General features: G+C 59.7%; 8 protein-coding genes and 1 pseudogene across 8 annotated transcripts in view; 4 read left to right on the forward strand and 5 right to left on the reverse strand.

The window, feature by feature from the left end:
• The window catches only part of ACA1_087520 (diacylglycerol kinase), a gene marked incomplete at both ends in the record, with an annotated part of 2577 nt that extends 1722 nt beyond the window's left edge, over positions 1-855 (reverse strand). Inside the window, 4 exons of the mRNA XM_004338535.1 lie at positions 38-131; positions 277-352; positions 452-527; positions 644-855. Of these exons, the coding sequence (XP_004338583.1) occupies positions 38-131; positions 277-352; positions 452-527; positions 644-855 (458 nt within the window). The remainder of the gene's footprint in view (positions 1-37; positions 132-276; positions 353-451; positions 528-643) is intronic.
• Positions 856-1109: 254 nt separating this feature from the next.
• On the forward strand, positions 1110-3087 carry ACA1_087530 (protein tssc1, putative; the record flags this gene model as incomplete). Its single annotated transcript, XM_004338536.1, has 10 exons — positions 1110-1166; positions 1266-1349; positions 1461-1544; positions 1668-1731; positions 1827-1917; positions 2009-2139; positions 2223-2328; positions 2413-2526; positions 2628-2831; positions 2910-3087. The coding sequence occupies 10 exons, from the start codon at positions 1110-1112 to the stop codon at positions 3085-3087; spliced, it is 1113 nt and encodes a 370-aa protein (XP_004338584.1).
• Positions 3088-3526: 439 nt separating this feature from the next.
• ACA1_087540 (Hypothetical protein) lies at positions 3527-4552 on the forward strand (the record flags this gene model as incomplete). The annotated part of the gene is given in 3 exon segments (XM_004338537.1): positions 3527-3886; positions 3897-4310; positions 4454-4552. 3 exon segments carry the CDS (start codon positions 3527-3529, stop codon positions 4550-4552), a joined length of 873 nt encoding a protein of 290 aa, XP_004338585.1.
• Positions 4553-4690: 138 nt separating this feature from the next.
• Positions 4691-6768, forward strand: ACA1_087550 (uncharacterized protein; the record flags this gene model as incomplete). Its single annotated transcript, XM_004338538.1, has 7 exons — positions 4691-4809; positions 4910-5054; positions 5152-5276; positions 5356-5595; positions 5766-5900; positions 6075-6448; positions 6533-6768. The coding sequence occupies 7 exons, from the start codon at positions 4691-4693 to the stop codon at positions 6766-6768; spliced, it is 1374 nt and encodes a 457-aa protein (XP_004338586.1).
• Positions 6769-7034: 266 nt separating this feature from the next.
• Positions 7035-7943, reverse strand: ACA1_087560 (transloconassociated protein subunit beta, putative; the record flags this gene model as incomplete). The annotated part of the gene is made up of 5 exons (XM_004338539.1): positions 7035-7163; positions 7266-7296; positions 7380-7544; positions 7612-7707; positions 7789-7943. The coding sequence occupies 5 exons, from the start codon at positions 7941-7943 to the stop codon at positions 7035-7037; spliced, it is 576 nt and encodes a 191-aa protein (XP_004338587.1).
• A 246-nt stretch (positions 7944-8189) lies between these two features.
• ACA1_087570 (uncharacterized protein) lies at positions 8190-13268 on the reverse strand (the record flags this gene model as incomplete). The annotated part of the gene is made up of 7 exons (XM_004338540.1): positions 8190-11591; positions 11678-11854; positions 11928-12043; positions 12163-12262; positions 12406-12546; positions 12618-12888; positions 12961-13268. 7 exons carry the CDS (start codon positions 13266-13268, stop codon positions 8190-8192), a joined length of 4515 nt encoding a protein of 1504 aa, XP_004338588.1.
• A 262-nt stretch (positions 13269-13530) lies between these two features.
• ACA1_087580 (small conserved protein) lies at positions 13531-13874 on the reverse strand (the record flags this gene model as incomplete). The annotated part of the gene is made up of 2 exons (XM_004338541.1): positions 13531-13638; positions 13743-13874. 2 exons carry the CDS (start codon positions 13872-13874, stop codon positions 13531-13533), a joined length of 240 nt encoding a protein of 79 aa, XP_004338589.1.
• Positions 13875-14091: 217 nt separating this feature from the next.
• On the forward strand, positions 14092-16642 carry ACA1_087590 (annotated as a pseudogene).
• Positions 16643-16656: 14 nt separating this feature from the next.
• On the reverse strand, positions 16657-18151 carry ACA1_087600 (3deoxy-7-phosphoheptulonate synthase; the record flags this gene model as incomplete). Its single annotated transcript, XM_004338542.1, has 5 exons — positions 16657-16896; positions 16983-17278; positions 17357-17519; positions 17619-17800; positions 17899-18151. The coding sequence occupies 5 exons, from the start codon at positions 18149-18151 to the stop codon at positions 16657-16659; spliced, it is 1134 nt and encodes a 377-aa protein (XP_004338590.1).
• Positions 18152-18929: the final 778 nt, after the last annotated feature.

Below are 18929 nucleotides of genomic sequence, written 5' to 3' on the forward strand. Positions count from 1 at the left end.
CGTGTCGTGTCGTGCGGCGTGTGCGGTGGAGGAGTACCGGTCGAGGTCGTTGATCTTGCTCTGGCGCACCTCCTGCAGGATGGGAGGCACCTTCTCGCCGGCGTAGCCGCCGCCCCACCCCAGCACGCGCGCTGCCCAATCCCGCACCACACGACACGACACGACACGACACGACACGACACGACACGACACGACACGACCAACGACACGACACGACCAACGACAGGCGCGTGTAAGAACAACCGCACACGACCGACCGCACACACGGTGAGGTACCGATGTCGTTGCCGGTGCCGAGCGGCAGGACGGCGACGGGCGGGTTGGGATCGAGTCCCATCTTGTCCATCGTTTCCTGCGTCACCAGTACTCTCAGCTTTGCAGCTCTCCGTGTGCGTGTGCGTGTGCGTGTGCGGTGGTGCGCGTGTGGCGTGTGCGGTGCGTGTGTGCGTACAAGGATCCATTTGCCGGTGCCGTCGCCGCCGCACGCCAATATCTTGAGGTTGGGCAGCTCCTTGAACTTTTCCAGCCTATTATTATTAAAATGATTAATAAATAACATTTAAATAAAGTACATTTTCCCAAATATAGATAAAATAGAAATAATATAATAATAAAAACAAATAGATAATAAAAAGGGGCGTACGCGGGGCGGGGGCCTTGGTTGTCCTCGAGGAGGTCGATGACGTGGTCGTGGGGCAGGAGGGCGCGGAACTTGGGGAGCAGGGCCGCCCCCTGCCGCCCGCCGCTCTTGCTGTTCACGAAGACCAGCAGCGGATCCTCATGATGCTGCTCGCCACTTTGCTGTGCGTCATCTTCACCGGACTTGCCCTTGCTCGACTTGCTCGACTTGAACATGTATTGTCTTGTCTTGATTATTTCTGATTTATAGATTATGGATTTATATGTTTGGTGCCTTGTGTGGGTAATGGGAAGTAAAAACCCAACACACTCTTGTTTTAGTTTAAAATTATAAAATAAATTAAAGGGTTGTAATTATTTGCAGTAAAAAGAGGGCAAATAAATGACCTTCGGCGGATTTCTCTTCGCCTTTGTCGAATTTCTTTTCCATTTCTCCTTTTTTGTTTACCTTTTTATTTTTGTACCCAAAGATGTCGAGCTTCGATCCGACCACAGATGAGGCGCTGGTCTACGGCCTGCCCCTCAAGGTGCACCTTCCCTTTTGGCTCGCTCACCACTACTTCTTGTATTTATTAGAAATTGATTTATTATTTAAATCCATTTTTTTTGTTGGGGGGTGGGCGCAGGCGCGGTGTCTCGTGGCCCAGGCGGGCGAGACGGAGAAGAACTGCTTCCTCGTAGGCTCGCTCAGCCTCCGCGAGGAGAACGAGGTAACCCACCGCACACGCCGCACACACACACACACACTACCGCACACGCCGCACGCACTCGCACGTCGCTGGAGCGCCAACCAACAATGTGGTGCGTGCGTGCCCACACAGTTGCACCTGATCGAAGTGAAGGAAGACACGGGCCGTGACCATCTCGACGTGGCCTGCACCGGCCACTTCAGCCACCCCAAGGTGGTGCCCAGACCGCTCGTGTGTGTCATGTGTCATGTGTGCGGTGCCACCCCGTGGCTGACTCGTCATCGTGTGCCGTGCCATGCGTGTCGTGTGTGTGTGTGTGTGTGTGTGTGGTGAGTGTAGGAGATATGGCACATCGCGCCGTCGCCCTCGGACCCGCTGCTCCTCTACACCTGCTACAACACCGGTATATATTCACCACGCTATTATATTATTTAATATTATATCATACATATTAACTGTTTATTCTTTATATCGTTATTTGTGTTGGGACATGTGCAGGCCAGAACGAGTTCCGTGCGTCGCTGTGGCGGATCGACGACCAGACCCTGGTCGAGACCTCCCAGCTCGCCCACAGCGAAACCATCAAATGGTGCATAGCACTGCACACGACACACGACACGACACGACACGACACGACACGACACGCGGCTGATTGTGGTGCGATGGTTGGGGGGGGGAAGTGTCCTGTGGCACCCGGTGGAGGACGAGGAGGAGAGCCGGATGGTCCTGTCGCTCGACGACAACACCATCAAGCTGTGGGACATCGAAGCCGGCGGGTCGTCGGCCAAGGAGACCGGCACCATCACCCTCGGTACGTGTGCGGTCGTGCGATGTGTCGTGTGCGGTCGTGTGCGTGTGCGTGTGCGGTGTGTGCGCTGACTGGAAAACGAACAGGTGAGCTGCAGAGACTGACCACGGGCTGCTGGAATCCGAACAATACCAATGAAGTCGTGGCCGCCAATGACACCCGTGTCCAGGGCTGGGACCTCCGCTCCCTCAAGTACGGCGCTCCTGTCCACGCACACGCACACGCTAACGCCGCACACGCTAACGCCGCACGGCACACGGCACAACACTCACGCAGGGAGACGTTTTCGATACCGAAGGCGCACTCGCACTTTGTGCGGGACCTGGACTACAACCCCAACAAGCTCTACCTCATCGCCACCGGCGGCGACGACTGCTACGTCAAGTTTTGGTACACACCGCACACGCACACGCACACGACACGACACGACACACACACACACACCACCGCACACGCACACGCACACACCGCACGCTCATATGGGGGTGCAGGGACACACGGAAGAGTCAGGAACCGTTGAAGGTGGTGAAGGGCCACTCGCACTGGGTGTGGAACGTGGAGTACAACAAGTTCCGGGACCAGCTCGTGCTGTCGTCCTCCACCGACAGCTCCGTCAACCTCTGGAAGATCGCCACCCTCTCCTCCTCGTCGGAGCCTCTCGGCATCGACGACTACCGAGACCCGGCCGACACCGCGTACGTGCCGTGTGCGGTGTGTGCGTGTGTGGTGCGTGCGTGTGCGGTGTGTGCGGTGCTGATGTGTGTTGGGTGCAGAGGGAGGGAGGACTACCTGATCAAGAGTTACGATGTGCACGAGGAGAGCGTGTACTCGGTGGCGTGGGGCTGCTACGAGGCCTCGCCCTACGTCTTCGCCTCCCTCTCCTACGACGGCCGCGTCGTCATCAACCAGGTGCCCGAAGAGGAGATCGCCCGCATTCAAGACGAGATGTAACTGTTGTGTGTGTGTTGTTTGTTGTGTGTGGCAATAATAACCTTACATACATACTTGAGATAATATAACCTTTAGAAGCAACAAACATTCTCTTCCATTACAGTGTACTGTGTGCTTCATGATGAGGTGAGACATTGATGTGTGAGTGAGAATGGAGAGGTAGCAAAAAAAGTTGGGTATCTTCTCGATTTTGCGTGTCATCCTTGCGCAGGGGCCATGCTAATCTTCTCTGTATCGTTCCAATTTTAACAGATGGAGCCTCCCTTTCGGGAGGTCCGATCATGAAGTGCCTGCCTGGCGCCTTCTTGAACCACTCCTGGCCGGTCGTCTCCTTCGCTTGTGGGACGAAAAAGGAGCGGACCTTTCCTAAAATAGAAAAAAGAAATGAATAGGAAATCAGAAACGGAAAAAGAAAGATAAAGCGAATAAGAAGAAGAAGATGGAGAGCTTGCCACATGCGGTGACGAAGATATTTGGTGGGTCGCCGGGCTCGGGGGCTTCAACGCTGCACCTAGGGGGGAGGAACGAAGCTGTCCTGCAACACAAGCAGTCGGTCGACATGGAGGCGGCGGATGAGATGTACGGCCCCAGGAGCGATTGCTTCGTGTTTGAGGCCTACCCCGAGGTCAAGAAGGCCTTCATCAGGCGCGTCTACCAGATCCTTGTTGCCCAGTTGGTCCTCACCGCCGGCGTCATCTACGCCATCCGCAGCCTCTACAACATCGATAACACCATCTCCTTCTCTGGCGACCAAGATGCAACCCCCATCAGCTGGCAAAGATGGCGAAGCCGTGGGGCCGTCGATGGAGGCCCTCTCCAACCTCTTCTGGTCGGGCTTCCTGGGATCCATGGTCACCCTTACCATGCTCCATTTCGTAGCGCGTCGCCATCCCCACAATCTCGCCGTCCTATTCGCATTCACCTTCTTCGAATCGCTCCTCCTCTCATCGGCCCTCGTGTTCGTCCCCGCGGGCCTCCTCTTCCGTGCGCTCCTCACCACCACAGCCGTCTTCATCGGTCTCATCCTCTACACGCTCGAATCCAAGGCCGATTACTCGTTCCTTCGATCGTACCTCGGATCCGCGCTGTCGATCATCGTCGTGGCCGGCTTCTTCCAGCTGTTCTGGCCCATGGGCTCCGCCATGGACACCGTCTACACCTGGTTCGGCGCCCTCGTCTTCTGTGGTTTCATCATCTACGACACCTGGCGACTCCACTTTCAGGTATGGCTCTTCATCATCACTGCCTTCTTCTTCTTCTTCTTCACCAGCACAACTGTGAGTTGAGAGTGTTGCTTACATTCGTGCGTGTGCGTGTGCGTGTGCGTGTGCGTGTCGCGCTGATGTGATGATGAATGACCACACAGCTCAAGCCCGATGAGTACGTGCTCGCGGCAGCCAGCCTGTACCTCGACTTCATCAACCTCTTCCTCCGCGTCCTCCACCTCCTCTCCAAGAAGAAGTGAAGCCACACTTCTCTCTCTTTCATTCTCTCCTCCTTCAGCCGTGTACAGACCACACCAATTCAAATTTAAATATAAATACATATAAATATTTTATTTATCTTTGTTTTGTAAAATGCTTGATTATAAAAAGAGAAATAAATGGAGGCGGAGCAAGCGGGAGGGCCGTGGGTGGGGGTGTCGCTCATGCCCCACCCGCAGTACCGTCGCGCCATCCAACCGCTGCTCGACCAGCACCTCATCGACGCCATCGAGTGGAGGTGCAAAATCGAATATAAATACATAAAACCGATATTTATATATAAATATAAATATAGATAATATAAGAGAATATAATTAATTCAGAGTGGTGGGGTACAGCTGCGACATAGGGTGGGGCATGGGCGGGCGACTGCCGGCGTGGGTGGTCGACCTGCTCGACCAGTTCGGCCGGGCCGGGCGGCTGTTCGGCCACGGCGTCATGTACTCGCCCACCTCCGCCATCTGGGAACGACGCCAAGCCGCCGTACGCACACTCCCTGCCACCCGTGTGTGCGGTCGTGTGCGGTGGTGGCTGAGTTCTGTGCGTGTGTGCGGTCGTGCGTGTGCGTGTGCGTGTGTAGTGGTTGAGGTGGCTCGAGCGAGAATGCGAGGAGCGGCGCTTCGGCCACATCACCGAACACTTTGGGTTCATGACCGCCGGCGGCGCACTCGAGGGCTGCCCCCTGCCCCTCCCCTTCACCCCCGGGTACGCTCCCTTCACCCATCGATGCTGACGTGGCACCACCTCACACACGACACGACACGACACGACACGACACGCGCAGGGCGGTCGAAGTGGGGGTGGATCGGCTGCGGCGCATGCACCGGGCGGCGGGCGGGGCCACGCCGGTCGGGCTGGAGAACCTGGCGCTGGCCATGGGGCCGGCCGACGCGGCGGACCAGGGGCCGTTCCTGGCCGCCGTGCTCGAGCGCCTGGGCGACCAGGGCGTGCTGCTGCTCGACCTCCACAACCTCCACTGCCAGATCGTCAACTTCTCCCTCTCCGCCCAAGACGCCATCAAACGGTGCATGTCGTGTCGTGTCGTGTCGTGTGTGCGGTTGTGCGTGTGCGCTGATGTGTGTGTGCGTGTGTCGTGTGTGCGTGTGTCGTGTGTGTGTGTGTGTGTGTGTGCGGTTACAGGTACCCACTGGAGCGGGTGCATGCGGTGCATATCTCGGGCGGGTCGTGGTGCAGGCTCGCGTGCGACCCGGAGGGCAGGCCCTTCCGCCGGGACACCCACGACGGCGACGTGCCGCCGGAGATCATCGACGAACTGCTGCCGCTCGCCCTTCGCCTGTGCCCCAACCTCCGCGTCGTGGTCCTCGAACGGTGCCCTCCCCTCTCCTCCACCTCCGCTCTCGCCCACAGGCCCATCTCACTCACTCTCGTGTGTCGTGTCGCGCTGTGTGTGTGTGTGTGTGTGTGGTGCGTGTCGTGCTGTGTGTCGTGTGTGGTGCGTGTCGTGTGTGGTGCGTGTCGTGTGTCGTGTATTGTGCGCGCAAGGCTGGGCGAGACGATTCGATCGGAGGCGGACGCCGAGCGGCTGCGCGAAGACTTTTGTCGCATTCGGTCGGTCGTTCGCGACTTCGCCTCGGCGCAGCGTGCTCAGAGCACGGCAGGAGCAGCAGCGGCCGCCGATGAGAGCGCAGGCGGCCGTGCCACCGCTGAAGCTGACCACCACAACAACATCAACGCCACCACCGCCACCGACGACGACGATGGTGGTGGTGATGAGGCCGCGTTGGAGTCTCCGCCGTTCGAAGATGAGGAGCTGGGGCGGTACCAGGCGGCGTTCTTGCGGCTGTTCGTGCGGGACCTCTCACCCGAGCAGCTCCTCCACCAACTTCGCGCCCAACCCGAATTCGCGCCATTCCAAAGTACGCTCCCCTCTCGTGCGTGTGCGGTGGCGCGTGTGCGTGTGCGTGTGCTGTCGTGCGTGTGTGCGACTGACGCGGCGGCAGAGTATGTGGAGGGGTTCGACGTGCGGTGTGTGGAGGTGGCCTCGGTCCTGGTGCGCAAGTGGGTGCGCTTCGCTCGGCCAAAGGCGTACGAGTCCCGATGGCGACGGCCGCGACCCGACAGCGAAGGCGAAGAAGACGAGGAGGAGGAAGAAGAGGAAGAATACGCAGAAGAAGACGGGGAAGGAGGCGATGGTGGCGAGTGCGATGTGTACGAGTCTTCAGAAGCTGATGAGTGACGTGGTGGGCTGGGCGTGGATATAACTTAGGTGGTTTATTTTGGGTATCTCTTGAGCGAGACGCGCTGCGTTGTGGCTGCACGGCAGTACATCAGCCCAACAAGACGACACCAAAACGATGGTGGTGGAAGGGCGGCGTAGGTTTGAACAGTTGAGAGAGAAGGAGAGAGAGAAGGACGTGGAGAGAGATGTGTGTACTCCCGAGAGGCGTCGAAGGAGCGCGGCCAGAAGAGGAGAAGAGCGTAGGAGATGGATGGATGACCTGCTTACTTGGACTTCTTGTTGAGCTTCTTCCTCTTGAGGCCGTCCTCAAAGTTGAGCTGGATGAAGCCCCAGAAGCCGAAAGGCACGAGGAGCGAAGCAACGCTCAGGAATGAGAAGATGCCCCAGTGGGCCTGCATAGAAAGACGCCGCGCGTGGCAATCAATTAGACTCATAGATCCGCGTACGAATGAATGAATGGGGAATATTGGCGATTGTAGCCGAAGTGGACGTACGAGGTGGGAGCCAGAGCGGACCTCACCCTCGCTGGAGGAGAGGATGGGCAGCGAACCGACACCAGTGGAGATAGAGATCTACACAGAACAAAATGATAAATGAGCAAAATGTACAGGGCCTCTCGAAATTGAATTCGGGAGGGGGGGATGGAGAGGCGTGCCTGGAGGGGACCCTTGGCAGTCTCGCGGTACTGGACGTAGCCAGGGAGAGCCCTCACAACGGTGTTGGCAACGCCAGCCTTAGGCTGGACCACGAAGTAGTGTGACACATTCTGGCCACTGCGAATGATCGGCAGATTAGGCCCCATTTTCAGTGTCCAAAGTTTGGTGATGTGGGGAAGCGTACGGGGCGATCTTGTCCCAGGTGGCGGTGGGAATACCGACCTTGACGTCGAAGTTCTTGAGCCAATCCTGATCGAAAAGCTCCACATCGTACGCGCTACTACAAAAGCGAAAAATTTCAATGAGAGGCTCAATCAAGAGCAGCTCTGCGCGGCTCTATCAAAGAGGAAGGGGGATGTACGTCTTGCCAGTGTTGAAGATGTTAATCTTCACCACAACAGCTCGCGAGGAGAGGATCTCGGTGTTGGTGAGGGTTTTCCGGACGAGGAGTTCAGCATTGCAGAGGGAGAGGAGGAACACCAAGCCCACCACGCAGAGCAGGATTCTGTGCAGCATTTTGGTTTCGCGAGATCTCGGGAGGAAAGATGGCTGAGCGTGACCTCTCTTCTTTCAATCTTTGCTTCGTTGTGTCGCGGCAGTCTCGCTGACGACAAAGTCAACGCAGGTCGCGTATCACCACATACCTTACATTCTCGCTTAATATATTTGTTGAAAACGATTTCGTTTGCGAAGCAGATTTGAAAAATAGAACTGTTCATGAAGATGACGCGCGAGCTGTACAGAGGAAGAGGAGAAGAACGCTCAGGTGGGCCTGATGAAGTCGGAATGCTCGGCGAGGTAGAGCCGAAGCAGAAGGCACACAACCAGAAGCACCAACGAGCCCGTCACGAAGAAGCCCAGCACGCCGGCATCATCGGGTCCTTGTCGTTGGCTACCGCCGACCACAGCCGCGGCCACCACTTGACGCTTGCGAGCAAACAGGCCACGGCACAGCGCGAGCAGACCGTCGCGCTCCACCTCCAAGCTCTTCACCTGAAGCTGCAGCTCCTCCACCTCGGCCTTGCTCGGCCCGGCCGCCGCATCGAGCTCTAAAGAGTTGGCCGCCGCGGCGAGCTCGTGGGCGAGTCGCGACTCGGCGTCTCCTCGCAGACGGACCTGGGCGACCTCGAGCTGGTCCCTGATGGCCCGCTGCTGCTTCTCGCTCTCGGCGAGTGCGTGCTGGAGCCGCCTGGTCTCCTCGGCTTCGCGCTCGAGCCGCGCCTGGCTGGCCTTGAGCTGGTCGCCGATCGCGCGCCGCTGCTGTTCGCCGTCGGCCAAGGCGCGCTTCATCATCATCAACTCTTGCTCCTCCTTGTTGTCGGACATGGCCGGCCTGTGCTGCAACTCTGCGTTGACGCGCTCGAGGTCCGTGCACCTTTGCTCGCTGTCGGCCAGGGCGGCGGTCAGACGCTGCAGCTCGTCCGCTTCGCGCTGGCGCCGTGCCTGGGTGGCCTCGAGCTCCTCTCCAAGCTCCCTGCGCCGCGCGTCGCTCTCGGCCAGCGCGTGCTCCAGCCGTTGGCGTTCGCCTTCGGCGCGCGCGGCTCGCTGCTGGCTGGCCTCGAGCTCGTCGCTCTGTGCCTGCCTCGCCGTGCTCGCTTCGTCGAGCGAGCGACGCAGCCGATCAATCTCAGCCTGGAGCCGTCCCTCGCTCAGCGCAAACTCGCCGCGGAGGCGCTGGCCCAGCTCCTCCTCGCGCCTCGCCCGCTCCTGGCTGGCCTCGTCGAGCTGCGCCCCGGCCTCCCGGCACTGCCGCTCGCTTTCGGACAGGGCCTGGCTCAGCCGCTGCAGCTCCTCCTCGTTCGCCCGGACCAGCTCACCGCGCAGCTGCGCCTCACTTGCGGCCAGCGACTGCTTGAGCTGCTGGAGCTCGTCCTCGACGCGGGCGGCTCGGTCTCGGCTGGCCTCGAGCTCTCCGCTGAGCTGCTCGCACCTGGCCTCGCTCTCGGCCACGGCCTGCTTCAGCTGCTCGAGCTCCTCTCCGAGGGCTCTTCGCTCCCGACGCAACGCCGCCACCTCCTCCCCGTGGTCGTCATCGACCCGATGAGGCAGAGCAGCAGCAGCAGCTCTCTCCGCCTCGGCCTCGTCCGCACGTTGAAGGGCTTGACGCGCCGCCTCCTGCGCGGCCTGGAGCTCCAGCCGCGCCTTGTGCAGCTCCTCCTCTACCTCCTCCACTCGGGTCCGTGCCTCCGCTCGCTGTTGCTGTTCCTGTAGAAGCTGCTCAGCGGCGCTCTGCCGAAGGGCAGCCAGCTCGTCACGCAGGGCTTCTGAGACGACGGCGTGCTCGAGGAGCTGGCTCTCGCTCGTGGCCTGGTTCCGCTCGCGCAGAGCGTCAGTCTCCTCGCGCCACCGGGCTTCCGCCTCGCCATAGGCTGCCTCGCTGCGCCTGAGGGCCTCGCCGACTCGCTCGAGCTCCTCGCGCTGCCGCTCGCACTCGGCCAGGGACCGCTTCAACTCAGCTTCAGCGGCACTCTTAGAGTCGTGCAGCCTGGCGAGTTCGTCGCGCAAAGACACGATCTCCGCCGCGTGTGGGTGGTCCTCGCCGGCCTCCGTGTTCGGGGTCACCGACGCCGTGGCCGCGTCCGTGCGTAGTCGCTCCAGCTCGGCCTCCATGGCGCCCTGGGCGGTCCGCAACTCAGTCAGCTCTTCGGCGTGCGCTCGTTCTCGGTCGCGCTCCCTCTCGCCCGCCTGCCGCAGCTCGGCCTCGACCTCGGCGAGCCGCGTCTCGCTGCCGGCCAGCGACCGCCGCAGCTCGACTTCGATGGCGTCTCTCTGCCGAAGCAGCTCGGCCAGCTCCTCGGAGTGTCGCTGCTCCTGGCTGCGCGCCTGCTGCTGCAGAGAGTCGAAGCTCTGCTGCAGGGCAGCGATCTCCTGCCGCTGCGCGTCGCTGTCGCCCGAGGCGTCCTTAAGCCGCTGTAGTTCGGTCTCGAGAGCGGCGTTGGCGTCGTGCAGCTTCGCGCGCTCGTCGTTGAGTCGCGCCTCCTCCTCGGCCGCCTTTTCCTCGGCCTGTCGCAGCTTCTCATCGAGCGCTCGCGCCGTCGCCTCGCTCTCGGCCAGGGCGTGGTTCAGTTCCGCCTCCGCGGCGCTCCGCTCCTCGGACAGTCGGGCCAGCTTGGCCGCCTCCTCGCCGTGCCGTCGCTCCCACTCCTCCGCGCGTTGACGTAAACCTTCGAGCTCGCCACTTCGCTGCTCGTCGCCTTCGGCCAGCGACTCTTTCAGGCACTGCAGTTCAGCTTCGACGGCGCGCTTGTTTTCGTTCAGCGTGGCGAGCTGGTCGCTGAGCCGGCGTTCCCGCTCACCGGCCTCCCGTAGCAGCTCTTCGACCGCCTGGCGCTTCGCTTCGCCCTCGGCCAGTGAGGCCCGCAGCTCAGCTTCGAGCGCCTCCCTCTCCTCGCGGAGCTTTGTGAGCGCCTCGCCGTGCCGCAGTTCATTCTCGGCCGTCGTCTGTTGCAGCCTCTCGTACTGGCTCTGCAGTGATTCGATCGTCTCACGCTGTTCTGCGCTCTGGCTCTCGGCCTGCGCCAGGCTTGCCTCGAGCGCGCGCTTCTCCTCGTTAAGCTTGTATATCTCCTGGGTGCCGAGAGCCTCGGTGCTGGCCTGCTGCTCGAGTTCATCGATCCTCCGGCGTTGCTCGACGCTGTCGGCCGCGCTCTGTCGCAGTTCGGTCTCGATGGCACTCTTGTCCTCATGGAGTTTTTCTAGCTCCTCGCGGTGCTCACGTTCCCGTTCGCCCGCCTGCCGGCGCAGCTCGTCGATCTCCTCGCGCTTGGACTCGATCTCGCCCAGCGCGTGCTTCAGCTGCTCCTCGATGCCCTCCTTCTCTTCACGCAATCGGGCCACCTCCGAGTCGTGCTTGCGCGCCCATTCGCTTGCCTCCCCGCGCAGCTCTTCACAACTCTGCTCGAGGGTGCTGATTGCCTCGCGCAGCTTCGCCAGCTCCGAGTTGTGCTGCCGCTCCAGCTCCTGTTCGCGCTCGCCCGCCTGCGCGAGCAACTCCTCGCGTTGTCGATCGGCCTCGGCCTGTGTGATGGTGGGTCCCTTTCCACGCGACTCTTCATCCTCGGCCTTGACACCATCGCCGGAGACGACCATCAGCGATTCCACATCGCCATCGTCGTTCTCGCCGTCCATTGGTGTGCCTAGCTCAACAAGCTCATCCGAAAGCGACTGTGTGGCGCGAGTGCGTTCGCAACGATTAGTTTGGGCCTTTGTTTTGTGCGTACTAGAGGGACAACAAGCAGGCCAAAGCGTACCTGAGCGTCCAGCAGGAGGGGCATAGAGTCCATCTGAGGGAGCGACGAGCGCTGGGCCAGGGCGTTAGCCTGTTCGAGGGCTCGAGTGAGATTCTGCCGCTCGAACTCCCACGCCTGCTGCCTGGCCTCGAGATCCCGCTGGAGCTCTGCCAGGCCGTCTTCGCTCGCTTTCAGGGCCTGCCGACTGAAGGTATGAGCAACATAACTCGGCATTAAAACGCGCCCACAAGTCACCCACACGAGCTTGTACCTCTTTGAGTTGGTTCGTTTCTTTGAGCTGGTTCCTCAGCGTTTTGATCTCCTGCTCCATGGTGTTGATCTTGGCTTCTTTTTCGGGCAGCAGCTCTTTCGCCTTCGTCAGTTCCTCTGTTTCCCCGCCGTGAGCGGTCGCGTGCGGTGTCAGTTTAGTGCCGCTACGGCCAATAGGCGTGCAGAACGTGTGCCAAGGTGTGCGTGGAGTCGCGTTGTGTAGAGGATATTCGTACTTCGCTCTTCAGTATGGATCTTGAGCTGTTTCTTTTGATAGGCAGTCGTTTTGGTCAAGACGTCGATCTTGTTCTCGAGCGCTGTCACATTGTCCTTGAGCTAGAGAGAGAGAGAGGAGGAGGAGGAGAAGAGGAGGAGAAGAGGAGGAAAAGTCGGGCCGAGTCGTTCGCTGGTTAGCGCGGGAGCTCAGGCGGTGAGGCGCACACGACAAATGCAATCATCAGGGGAAAGAGGGAGCAGACCTGGGCTTCCAGATCTTCTTTGTCCTCGTTCAGCTTGGCGACGCGCGTCTGCAGCCTGAGTATCTCCCTCTTGCTGGTGGCCCGCTCGCCCTTCAGTTTCTCCTCGAGCTTCTTGTTCTTGGCGTCCAGCTTCTTGCTCGCCTGCGCTCAGGGGTGGTTTAAGGTGAGACTGGCTGCTAGTTGCAGCAAGGGCGAGGAGATGAGGGCAGTACTTGAAGCAACGTATTGACTCGAAGCTGCAGCTCGGTCTCCCCGGCGTCCGCGGCCGGTGGGTCTTCGAGAGAGTGGTCGATGGAGCTATCGAGCTCCTCGCTCGTGTCTACGAGGTGATCGTACGGGTTGTTGCCTTGGAAGCTGTCGTCGCCATCCTCTAGACTTTCGCCATCATCGTTCGTCTCGTCCAGCTCGCCATCAGATTCGAGATTCTCGCCTCCCTCCTCACCGTACATCCCCAGGAACTGCTCAATCGCGGCTTGAGGAACGCTGTTGCAGTGCAAAAGAAATGCTATGAGGTGGTGGGCAGAATAATAAGAATGATGCTGGACTGCCGCGTACCGTCCTTCTTCATCTGTAAAGTCATCGATGAGATCTGCCTGCTCATCTTTCATCCCCAGGTCACGCATGAGCGCCATAAACTGGGGCTTGGGCAAATAGCCATTGCCTGCCGTAAATGTGCGCAAGATGTGCGTGCGAGGCGATGGTGGTTCCTTTTCGATGACCTTCCCATTTCCACTGCTCCCATATCCAGGGAAATCCTCGCCCTCATCTTGCTCCTCGCGTTGGTTCACGTGCGTGGCACCGAAGTCTGGTCGTGGCAGCCCCTCGTCTTCGTCCAGCTGCCCTTCCCCTCTTCCTTCGTCCATCTTCGATCTGCAGGCTACAACAGGTAAAACTGTAGTTTCGTGTCTTCCCGCCAAAAAAGTGTGTTGCCCTGGCACCTTCAAGGGGGTGGCTAGGAATGGCGAGCTTTTTGAAAGACACATGTCACACCACATAGCATTGCATCTCTCCTGTACAAGAGGCGTCTTCCTCTGCATCCATTCCTCCATCAGCGCGTTCGATCGTTTTCCTCTGTTCATCCGGTCATCTCGCTTTGCTAAAATTAAATCCGCTGATATCCCTCGATTACTGCGGAGGCAGAGTCGGGAAGCATTGGGCGAAGGTGTTCTTGGGGTGCTTGTTGTCCGCATGCTCCTTCAGGGTCTTAGGGTTCGACGTGCACAGGAATGTTTGCTAAATCGAGAAAGTAGGAAATTAATCAGTTCAGATGCGACTTGCTCATCTCATGATCAAGCACGATCGTGCAATTAGACGAGGAGATGGAAAATAAATCTTACCTTGCAGACGTTACAGATGATGCTGAGGGCCTTTTCGTTGGACTTGAGCTGGCTCGACGCCGTCGAGGTCGCGTTCTTCTTGGCATTGCGCTCGCGCTTCTGCGCGGCCTGCTGAGCATTACCCTTTCCCATGTTGTTGGTGGAAACGTCTCTTTTCGAATCGGTGAGAGATGGAAATAAAGGATGATGATGGAACCCAATTCGGTCTTTCTCGTTTCACCAAGGAAGGGAGCGGAAAAAATGAAGAACATCCGGAAATGAAAGAAAAAAAAGAAAAATAAATGGACCAGCACACAGTACCACTACGGAGGTGGTGGGGTGGCATGCTCTGCCACGCGAGGTCGAGGCGATGGTGCTGGCTCACCTGCCGCCACTACACGCCCTGCGGCTCGCCACCGTCTCCTCGTCATGGCACAGCGTACGCCTCACATTTCCCCGCGCTACGCGGTGGCGACTTACTCACACCGCAGACTCGCCCCCACAGGCCGTAAGGACGGCCCACGTCTGGCGCGAGTTGAAGTTCACCAGCGGCCGGGTGTGTGCACGGTTGTTGAACGAGCACCTGGGCCGTCTGTGCATCTCCTTTGGCACCGCGGTACGCACACAGACTTCCGCTCAGGGCACGCGCGCTTGTGCACTCACGCTCACACCCATTTGCGCGGTGCAGGTGAGGCGAGCTGAGTTGCATGGGCTGCAGCTTGTGACCAATCGAGGCGTGGAGATGCTGCTGCAGTGGTGCCCGCACCTCCGGGCGCTCAGCATACGGAGCTGTCCGCACGTGACACCCGAGGCACGCACTCGCCCGTGTGCACTCTGTGAGGCCTGGTCTGACTCTATCGTCGGTTGTGTGGTGCGTGCGTGTGTGTGTCGTGTGAAGGTGGTAGGATTGTGTGCTGAACATGTGCGCGAGGACTTCGAAGAGTTTCGATTGAAGGCCAAGTGGACCAATGCTCTCAGCCTTCGCGTGCTGGGTCAAGGTACAACCTTCGGGCCGAAGTGCTACTGGCTCTCAAGGCTGGCGTGCTGCTCTGTTCACACCTATGGCTTGCGCCGCTGCCTATACGTTCGCCAGAGTGGATGGCCGGCGTGCAAAAGCTGGTCACCAAGTGCGGTCCGCGCCTGCGGGTGTTGGCCTTGGAGATGCAGGTCAGCATGATCGACGTCGCTGCTGTTGTGCAGCACATCGCCCAGCAGTACGTCGGCGTTGAGAGCGGCGCTGCCCAGGCTGGCTAACTCGCATCTCACGGTGCTTCACGGTGCTGTGGCTCACTAGATGCGGCCCGCGGTTGCAGGAGCTCTCGCTGGACGAGATGGCCGACAGCGGGATGGAGCTGCTCGCGCGGCACTGCCCCAACCTGGAGACCGTCAACTGCACGACCGGCATACAATGCGTAAGCGACTCCATGCCGTTTCACACAGGCACCAGCACTATGCGGCGTTGTTTGACCAAAGCGCGCACGCGCACAGGGCGATACGTCGGCGTTCGCGAGTATATGCGAAAATGCGGCGTCGCTGCGAAGCCTCTGCTATCTGAGCATTCCCTACGAGCATCTCCCGCAGCTGACCGCCACCGCGGTGTTCACGCGGCTCGAAACGCTGGAGTTGGATGGGAGTGACGACAGCTGCCAAGATTGTGACGAAGACGATGACCGCGACAAGCTGACGCCGGCTACGATGCTCTCGGACCTGTTCGGCAGGTTTCCGCACCTGACGAATCTCGGCCTAACCAACTACTCTCTGCCGGCGACGTTCTTCTCCGCGTCATCGCTGAGCGCCACGGCTACGGGGTAGCCACCCATCACACTGACTCTCGTGTTCCAGTCGCTCGTGCTCAGCGACACACACACACACACACACACACACACACACACACACACGATGTTGTGTAGATTGACATCGCTCAACCTCGAGGGTTCGTCGTTGGCCAAGGTGGACGTGGAGGCCATCGGCCGGGAGATGCCGCATCTCGAGGAGATCAAGGTCATGCAGTCCACCTTCGACGACGAGCTCGTCCAAGCCTTTTGCCGCGGGCACGATCGCCAGCGCTCGCGGCTGCGCGTCTTCCGGGTCGACGGCACCGAAGTGAGCGCCGACGGCGTCAAGGTTCGTCCGTTCGCCGTTTTCGCCGTTGGCTCGACTTTCACAGCCTGACATCGTCATGCTTTACACACACCAGATGCTGGTTGACGCTTGCCCGCGGCTCGAGTCGGTGGGGACGTACGGGCCGCACTTGACGACGGACGAGAAGCTCGCCGACTTGGCCAGTGCGCGATGGTCCACGCTGAACCTCACCTTCTGGCGGGGCGCGGCTGTCACTTCGCAGGTGCCGCTCTGCACGTCGTGCGACACACGACACGACACGCACCACCGCACACGCCCGCGCGATCATCGCTAACGCAGGCGTGCAGGGGGTGCAGCGCTTCTTTGAGCTTGGTGGCGGCGGGAGGTGCGAACGGTGGTCGTGCTCGGACCGGCCATCGCCCTGGACGAGGCCTCGCTCGCGGCCCTGCTCGACCACTGCCCGCGGCTGGAGCTGCTCCGCGTCACCTCCATCGGGGCCGTCGACGACGCCTGCCTCGCCACCCTGGCCCACCGCGCCCCTCCGTCCCTCGCCCACGTTCAACTCGTACGCGCCACCCCCTCTATTCGCCACCACGATCAACTTACACGTGCTCCGCACGTGTCGTGTCGTGTGTCGCGTGTGTCGTGTTGTGTGCGGCGACACGCCTCAAGGTGGCCTGTGCCGTCACGGAGGAATGCGCGCGGGAGACAGCGACGCGGGTGCCCTTCGTCTTGGACGTTCGCTTCACTTCGCGAGCTCACAAGGCCATGTGAAACCGAACCACTACATCAACGCTTCTCGTTTATTCTTTTTCGTTGTTTCGTTGCTTCAACGATGACGTCAGCTGCCCACCTACGCGGAGCCGTTGGTGGTGGCGGCGGAGTCCGCCTTCTTCCTCCGTTCTCGCACGGCCGCGGCGAGGGACTCGAGCACGGGGATCGTGTCCTTGAAGCTGATGCACGCGTCGGTGATGCTCTTCCCGTACTGCAGGTACTGCGGACCGTCGGCGGGGAGGTCCTGTCGGCCCTCGACGAGGTTGCTCTCAATCATCACTCCGATGATGTCGGCACACCCAGCCGCCACCTGCTCCGCCTGTGTGTCGTGTGTCGTGTGTGTCGTGTTGTGCGTGAGCGTTTGATGATGAAAGAGATGAAACGATGGGCGTGCGGTTGGCGTACGATGGCGGCGGAGACGATGGGCTGGTTGGCGTGGTTCTTGCGCGAGTTGTCGTGCGAGCAGTCGATCATGATCGAGGTGCTGAGCTTGGCCTTGCGCGCCAGCTCGACCGTCTTCTGCACGCTCTCTCCGTCATAGTTGGGTCCGCCCTTGCCGCCGCGCAGCACGATGTGGCACGCGTCGTTGCCTCGCGTTCGCACGATCGCGGTGAGGCCCTGCTTCGTCACGCCCAGGAACTGATGGGGATTCGACGCCGCCTTGATAGCATCCAGCGCCACCTGCACTCCACCATCCGTGCCTGGCTCGGGTACCATCTTGTTAGCACCACCGCACACGCACACGCCACACAATCGCACAGGCAAGGCAGGGCGCCTACCATTCTTGAAACCGACAGGGACGGACAGACCGGAGGCCAGCTCGCGGTGCACCTGGCTCTCGGTGGTGCGCGCTCCGATGGCGCCCCAGGAGACCAGGTCGGCCACGAACTGCGGGCTGATGGTGTCCAAGAACTCCACAGCCGCGGGCACGCCCATCTCGTTCTGCCCAATTAAAAACAAATTAACAAATAAAATAAAATAAAAAGCGAAAGAAAAGATCGGGGCCACAAGATGAAGAAGACAAGAGCAGCAGGAACGAACCAGCTCGCATAGGAGACCGCGAGCGATGCGCAGGCCCTTGTTGATCTGGTAGCTCGAGTCGAGGAAGGGATCGTTGATGAGGCCCTTCCAACCGACGGTGGTGCGCGGCTTCTCGAAGTAGACGCGCATGATTATGCACAGATCATCCTTCAACCTCTCTGCCTCCTCCTTGAGCTTCTTTGCTGCTCAGCAGAACAGACGGGCCAAGGGCGGTCAGCAAATCGTGATGCACCCGATCTTCAATAGTAGCTGTGATCGGTAGAGCAAGTAGCGGCAGTACCGTATTCAATCGCGGCAGCAGGATCGTGGATGGAACAGGGACCAACCACGACAAGCAGACGGTCGTCAAGCTCGCCCGGCCGACGACGCACGATGCGTGCTGCTTGCGTGCGGGCACTGCGCACGGTGGCCGCTATGTTGGGCGTCACCGGCAGTTCCTCAATGAGGATGGAAGGTGGGATGAGTGGGCGCAGCTCCGTCACTCTCACGTCGTCGATCAGTCCCTCGTTGTTATCGAATGCAGCGGCAGACATGGTGTGTGTGATTATTTATGCCTTACGATGATTTCGAGGAAGTGCACGGAGCAGTGGAGATCTGAAGATGGAAGCGTTCAAGTCCAAAGGAGAGTTTAGACGAAGAAGAGAAGGTGCCTGTTGGAGCAAGTGCCAAGACAACCCAACCATGATGGCCTCACTGCACGGTCTGCCCTTGTCGCAGGAGTTTAGGCCATCTCGCCGGTGACATTCGCGACTGCCGTTTCCGCGGGCGACCGCGTGGCGCCACCACACACCAGGACTCTGGGCTCAGCCAGCACTTCTTCAGCCTGGCTGCCGCAGTGGGTGCCCACAGAAACATACCGCACGCACCCACAGAACGGCCGACCTGGTTATGAGCATAGAACGACTGAGGAGGCCAGGCAGGTGTAATCCAGTAGGTACACAGAACATGTGAGAAGGAAGACAACGAGGGACGGATGGCCGAGCGGTCTAAGGCGACAGTTTAAGGCACTGTTATCTTCGGATGCGTGGGTTCAAATCCCACTCCGTTCACTCTCTCTTTTGGCTTTGCCCAGACTTATCTACCAGCCCACAGGCCTTTGCCTTTTTTTTTGATGAGAGGCCGCACACACCGGCCCCAAAGCGATTGTAGCAACGTTCAGCACTGTGACGGCAAGACAAGACAGGGCGAGAGCAAGAGGATGGAAAACCCCGTGGAGGACCATGTCACGGTAGCTGGAGTGGCCGGCGAGGTTTTGATTACAGTGGCAGGACCGCCATCTTCGGAAGAAGACATTGCTTCGCACCCTGCACA

The sequence above is a fragment of the Acanthamoeba castellanii genome (genome assembly GCF_000313135.1).
Source record: "Acanthamoeba castellanii str. Neff unplaced genomic scaffold scf7180000084639, whole genome shotgun sequence".
NCBI lineage: Eukaryota > Discosea > Longamoebia > Acanthamoebidae > Acanthamoeba > Acanthamoeba castellanii.